The following is a 6,589-nucleotide window of genomic DNA, read 5'->3' on the forward strand; positions in this document are numbered from 1 at the left end:
ATTAAAGTTTCGATCGAAAAAATAAAACATATAATAAAATATTAAATTTTCATAAAGAAAAAAAGACTCTTGCTACAACAAGCTTGTCAACATCATTTAAAATTTTAAATGAAACAAATTGCGCCTCTACTAATGCTACTGCATTCAATTTTTATTTTAATAATTAAGAATCTTTTGTTCAGTATTGTTATATGTATAATTAACAATGTTTGTAATCACATATTAATAAATAACGTTCGAATTATCTAATAAAGCTAATTTCATTCAAGATCATGACCCCTAAATAAAGTTTTTGTTGGCCGGTAAAAAAAAAGTCTTTTTTACGTTGCTATTTCACGACTCAAAATCAAGCAAAAAAAGTGACGTTGTTTTGACAGTTGCATACAAAAAATATTTTTAATGGGGTTTTCTCACTATTGCAGAATAGATAAAATTACAAAAGTTGGTAAGAGCTGAACGAATTCAAAGACCAGTTGTCGAAATTTTTAATCACCATCGTCTTAAACGATAAAACGAATTTATTTTTATCCTCTTTATGGTCTGTAAGACAAATTGTAAACTAATTTTACTCAAAAACGATAAGTTGTATTGAAAAAAAAAAACGCAAGAAACCTCTTTTTTGTGAAAAACTATAGAATTTAGAATTTTGTAGCTAAAAGTGGCAAGAACCAACAGCTACTTTTTACCCTAAACCCCCCTCCTTAGGACGCTCCTTTTTATCTTTGGTGTATAAAAATTATTAGTTGTACCAAATTTTGTAATTTTATCTACAATGTTTTCTGAAATATTGTAAAAAAATGTAACCCCCTTGTGTAATATTTTTCGCTACATGTTCATAGAAAATTTTTATCTTAAAATTGAATATTATCACCTGTTTTAATTTGTAACAATAAAAATGGAACATCCTGTATGTTTTTTTCATACAAAAACTTGGCCAGTAAAATCCACAAATAACATTAAACAGAGTTACAATTTAAGATACATCTTTCTTGTTTCCTTTTCTAATACCCTGTATCAAAAAAACTTGGAAAATTATTTTTACAACAGAAATAGTCAAAGTGCAAAATTTAAACTCTCATAACTTCGAAATTTTTATAGATAGAATTTTTTTCATGTTACTTGGCATTTTCCGTTTTTCATCTATTTACAAAACACCCTGTAATATTTTTTCTCTGCTTTGTAAGTTTTATTTCTTAATTAATTAATTAATTAATTGAATAATTGTTTTTTTAAATGACTACATTTTTTATGTGAAAGCTGTTTTTTTAAGTTGCTATTTATTTAAATTACGTTTTCCATTAGAACATTTTGTCCATTTTTTAAATTGTCTATTTGGGTGGTGGTTAGTTTTTACCTTTACTTAATTAATTATAATTTGATGTGATGTGAAGGCAATTTAGAAAAAAAAAGAATTAAAACAAAATAAATTTTATTTTGTTAAAAACAGACATTAACTTTTTATTTACTTCAAACAGGGTAAAAAAACTTAATTGCCTTCGCATATAAAAATGTCTGGTTTGCGACAAAAATGCATTTTTTTAGAAACATTTTCCCCTAGTAAGAGTAGATATTGATTTTTGTAATATACTATACACTTTTTTTCGATTTGATAGGTGTTAACGACGCGAGGACTGAGGCTAAAACTAGACCCACGAGGAACGTAGGCTGTGGATGTGTCTCAGGCCGCGGTTAGAGATCATCCCAAAAATATCTTTGTTATTCTTAAAGATATTAAATTTCTTGCAGGATTCCGTTAGTTGGTTTAAAAAATTTGGACACTTCCTCATTTCTGGTACTTTTTCCAGGTTTGGGACAAACGTCGACTTGTCTGATGAGAAGAAATGGAAGGCCCAACTGCAGGAGTTGATGAAACTTCCGGCTTTCGCTCGTGTTGTCTCGGCTGGGAATATGTTGTCGCACGTGGGACACGTGATCCTCGGCATGAACACAGTTCAGTTGTACATGAAGGTAGTGTTGGTAATTGTCAAAACTTTGATAATAATTTCGTTTTGTTAGGTGCCTGGTAGTCGTACTCCCGGCCACCAAGAAAACAACAACTTCTGTTCGATTAACATTAACATCGGTCCGGGGGATTGCGAGTGGTTTGCCGTCCCAGACGCGTATTGGGGTGCGATTTGCGCCCTCTGTGAGAAGAACCAGATAAATTACCTTCATGGGTCATGGTGGCCCGTCCTTGAGGACTTGTACAATGCGAATATTCCAGTTTATCGGTTTTTGCAACGTCCTGGGGATTTGGTTTGGGTGAACGCCGGTTGTGTTCATTGGGTGCAGGCCGTTGGTTGGTGCAACAATATTGCGTGGAATGTGGGCCCCCTGACAGCGCGACAATACCAACTCGCGATCGAGCGATACGAGTGGAATAAATTGCAGAGTTTCAAGTCAATTGTGCCAATGTTGCACTTGTCGTGGAACTTGTCGAGGAACATTAAAGTTTCCGACCCGAAATTGTTCCAGTTGATTAAGTACTGATACGATTTTGGCGTTTCGTGTGGTGGGTTGACTGGTGATTTTTTGCAGGAATTGCTTAATGCGGACATTGAGACAGTGTTCTATGATTTTGGAGTTTGTGAAACACAAAGGTGTTGAGGTCAAGTTCCACGGACGAGGCAAGAACGAGGCGTCGCACTACTGTGGGCAATGCGAGGTGATGATTGATTGCGGGATTACAGGAAACTGTATTATTGTGTTTGCAGATTGAAGTTTTTAATATCTTGTTCATAAGGGAGCAGGAGAAGCGACATGTGGTCCATTGTATGGACTGTGCGCGGAAACAGAGCACGAATTTGGAGGGATTTGTCTGTTTGGAGGAGTACAAAATGGAGGAGTTGACGGAAGTTTACGATAACTTCACTTTATATCCCACCGTTAGTGCTACTGCAGAGCAATATCGGCTAATGTAGCAAATTTAATTTCAAGTGCTAACTTTCAGCTACCACTGCCACTTGTAACGGATGTACAACTTAATGTTAATACTTGCTTATTAAATGTAAAATTCGAGTGATAATGTAAAATGTAGATAAGTGTGTACATAATATTTTCAATTTTGTAGATTGGCGATAAGTTATATGTTACATCTTAATACAGTGATCTCATAACAGTTATTTATAAGTGTACATATTATAAAAAATAAATATATTTGTACAATATATTTATTTTGGAAGTCAAAGGAATAGGATGATTGTATTTGAATCATCATTTTTGTTGTTAATGAATGAAACCATATTTTCACTGCCAAAAATTATATATAAATGACTGTTTTTACGTAATTTTTTAAGTCTGTACGTATTGTATAATTCAAAGATTTTTTTAAAGGCGGCAAATTCGGTTATTGCGTGTATTCGTTCACTGCCACTTTGTGATACATTTCTACCCGAATACCACTTTATATGTTCATAGACAGAGCCTGGGTTCGAACAGTGCCTTCTTCAATAAATTATCTGAAAAAAATTCATATTTTCTCCATTCATGACCAATTACAAATACAGTTACATTATGTAAATATGACGATGTATTAGGAAATAAATCAGGAAACTGGCTCAATTTTCTAAGTAAGGTAATCCCTATTTCCCCTGTTCATATAGCTGTGTATTTTATATCATGAAAAGTCTGATTTCACTTTATGTATTATAGTTTCAATTGTAGTTTAGACACTACATAAACTTGTATTTATGATTAATTAAATAAAACGTTATATTTGAACACTTGTTATTTCTTTCCCAAATTACGTCCAAAACAAAAGAAAAAAACTCAATACGGGCTATTAGAGGTGACGTCACAGACGCGACTGTACTGAAGCTAAACATACAGTGTTGCCAGTTGTGATACTAGAGTACCAAATTGATACTTGATTTTTTTTACTAGATATTTATATTTACTTGTAAACAAATAATTATTTATATTCTCAGCCAAATACACATTATGTGAATGTTAATATTTTTATTTTGTTTTGTTTTGGTACGACCTATCCACTCCTGTCGTTTGGCAATGCTGAACACATATTTTTGACGTACACAGAAAGTGAGGTTAGAGCAGATTAAATTACAGAAATGTTGACTACAATTGTTAAAACCATTACGAAACGACACACATTTTTCATAGCAACTATTTCCTTAGAAACAATCTCCCTACACGTCCAGGATTCAAGAAATAAACTTTTATTTGTTTAGCTTCAAAGGTACAGTCACGTACCTTGCTGACGTCACACTAATAGAGCGTATATCATTGACTTTGTTGCATTTCTAGTGTCGCTTAGTATATTATCTGAAAAAAACCAAATCGAATACATAACGAACTTTATTAAATTACAGATTTAATTAACTAATGAATTTAATGGAACAAGGAAAGAATACAAACACGAAAACGAATGATTATTGAGCACTTGGCTCACTGGTGTCATTATTAAAGTCGTTAATGTCGGAACTTTCATTATTGTCAGAATCCTCGGGGGGTGGTAGATGTATATCGATAGTAATTTCGGGGTCTCCAAGGGGGAAGTTATACCCTACGAAGCCGCAAAATTGGCATACGGACAAAGGGTGGTTATAATCATAAGGGCAAACAAGTCTCTGCACGGTTGCAATATTTTCATTGACATATTCCTCGGTTGCATTTCTCGGAATTTGGGCAAACATTGAATTGTAATTTCGTTGCAAATGAGTCCCTAATTCGAGCAAATTACGATTCTGATACCGGAGGAAAGGGATGTATCGGGGACCGTAAAAATCGCCCCTTGCCAAATAACGACCTGAAAGAAATCAAAACCTTTTGAAAAAATGCTCGAATCAGTTGATGCCCCTATCGACGTCTGTAATTTAAATTCTGTCATCTGTCATATCTTTGCTCGATTTTTAAAGTCACAAATAACCAAAAAAAAATTTCACTTTAAAAACAGAAAACTATTTTGGGTTCAAATCTAAATGAGGAATTTTATTTCTCTGAAACGGGTTAGCTCACCGCCACGGCGTCGTCGGCCATATTTGAGGACCGTGGAATAGAAGGGGGCTCTTGTAGGTCTGCGATCCATCATTCAAATTTTCTATTTTACTCACAAACACACTCTTTAAAATATTCTTGTCTTAAAGGAGATTTAACACAAATTTTTAACACTTTTCAGAAGTTAAATCCCAATTCACCAACAACTAATTGAGATTTAATTAATTTACAATTGTTTTAACTAAGTATCAAAGGAGCCGCCTAGAGGGGGTGGTTTGAGCACTGCCAACATTTAGCAAAAAAATTTCGATTTATTTTGACAAGCATTGTTTTGATTTTTTATTTTAGACTTAAAATTAAGGTTTTAATAATTTCGATTTTGCTTAATTTTAAGATATTATTTTCGGAGAGTAACTCAATATTATTTTCAACCTACCATCACGGTATTACCATTATTTTTGAGTTAATGTAAAACGAGAGTTATTTTTTTTAATGTAAAAACGAAAAAATGCTACTAAACCATCTTCGACCAGGTTAGGCCTTGGGGTAATTTCAGCACTTTTTGTGGTTTTGACCACCAAATTATGGCCTGATATTGAAATTTCATTCATTTTCGAAAGTGATTTTTGACAAGCCTTTAATTTCTCACTGTGTCTTTCAGTAACATACCTGTATTTTCAAAAACAAATAGTAAATGCAAAAACGATCTTTATTGAAAAAGTTATAAACGACTACTAATCTAACTTAAACATATTTAAAGTCTGTCAAAACTAAAAAAGTACAAAGAAAATTTTCGTAAAAAAAAACTTAGTAATAAAACTGGTATGGGCCATAAGGCCCGTAGGGTTGCATATAATAATAATAAACAATGTTGTTCTGAACCTGAACATTTTCATAGACTGGCTCAAAAGCATATTCCCCAAAAGTCTCAATAAACAGTTGAGTGTAATCGGGGACGATTTGCGAGGGTCCTGCAGGGAAATTATACCCTACAAAGCCACAAAATGGGCATATTTGCAAAGGATGGTAATAATTCTGGGGGAAAAATATTCTCTGGACAGTTGAAATATTCTCACAAACATACTCTTCAGTCACAATGTCGGGGATCCGAGCAGATTGCATGAAAGTTCGTTGTAGATGAGGTCCTAAATTAAGTAAATCTCGCTTTTCGTAACGGATGCGTAAAGGCGTGAATTTTGGAGTGAGATAATCCCCTCTAGGCAAATAATTACCTGGAATAAATCAAAACCTGATGAAAAAATGTTCAAAGCATTGAATCTCCTAACGACTTCTGTAAACACGAGAAAAGAAAGGAAAACTTGGAGGGGCATGGGAAAAATCTCCATATCTAAAACTTTGTGAAAAATTTTAAAACCACGTGTCTTAGATATGGATACAGACTTGATTCTTGTTAAAATTTTAGCTCACCACGACGTCTTCGACCCTGTTTGAGTACAGTAGAGTAAAAGGTAGACCCCGTGGATGCTGGCCGTGGTGCTGGGAATCGTGGGGGTTTTCGAACTTTTCGTTGCATTTTCTCATCACAAGATCACACAGATTAATAAATTTAGGCTTATTTCACCCGGATTTTTACAAAAATTCGTTAGTGTATCAAGAACTAATGGTCAAGCGTGGG

At 33.8% G+C, this 6,589-nt stretch overlaps 3 protein-coding genes across 7 annotated transcripts in view; 1 reads left to right on the forward strand and 2 right to left on the reverse strand.

Moving 5' to 3' along the window:
• The window catches only part of LOC123006112 (lysine-specific demethylase 6A), a 31,234-nt gene extending 27,514 nt beyond the window's left edge, over nucleotides 1-3,720 (forward strand). For all 5 annotated transcript variants that reach the window (XM_044400310.1, XM_044400311.1, XM_044400314.1 and 2 more), the window contains 4 exons: nucleotides 1,806-1,968; nucleotides 2,017-2,483; nucleotides 2,539-2,665; nucleotides 2,715-3,720. In XM_044400310.1, coding sequence (XP_044256245.1) covers nucleotides 1,806-1,968; nucleotides 2,017-2,483; nucleotides 2,539-2,665; nucleotides 2,715-2,921 — 964 coding nt within the window. In that variant the 3' untranslated portion in view covers nucleotides 2,922-3,720. The remainder of the gene's footprint in view (nucleotides 1-1,805; nucleotides 1,969-2,016; nucleotides 2,484-2,538; nucleotides 2,666-2,714) is intronic.
• Nucleotides 3,721-4,388: 668 nt separating this feature from the next.
• LOC123006690 lies at nucleotides 4,389-5,149 on the reverse strand. Its single transcript, XM_044401370.1, has 2 exons — nucleotides 4,975-5,149; nucleotides 4,389-4,765 (listed from the first exon to the last, which is right to left on the reverse strand). The coding sequence occupies exons 1-2, from the start codon at nucleotides 5,045-5,047 to the stop codon at nucleotides 4,389-4,391; spliced, it is 450 nt and encodes a 149-aa protein (XP_044257305.1). The 5' UTR covers nucleotides 5,048-5,149.
• Nucleotides 5,150-5,721: 572 nt separating this feature from the next.
• On the reverse strand, nucleotides 5,722-6,589 carry LOC123006624. The gene is made up of 2 exons (XM_044401242.1): nucleotides 6,382-6,589; nucleotides 5,722-6,185 (listed from the first exon to the last, which is right to left on the reverse strand). The coding sequence occupies exons 1-2, from the start codon at nucleotides 6,485-6,487 to the stop codon at nucleotides 5,761-5,763; spliced, it is 531 nt and encodes a 176-aa protein (XP_044257177.1). The 5' UTR covers nucleotides 6,488-6,589; the 3' UTR covers nucleotides 5,722-5,760.

This window comes from Tribolium madens, unplaced genomic scaffold, assembly GCF_015345945.1.
Source record: "Tribolium madens isolate multiple individuals breed KSU strain unplaced genomic scaffold, Tmad_KSU_1.1 Scaffold_2;HRSCAF=44;Tcas5.2_LGX, whole genome shotgun sequence".
Lineage (NCBI taxonomy): Eukaryota > Metazoa > Arthropoda > Insecta > Coleoptera > Tenebrionidae > Tribolium > Tribolium madens.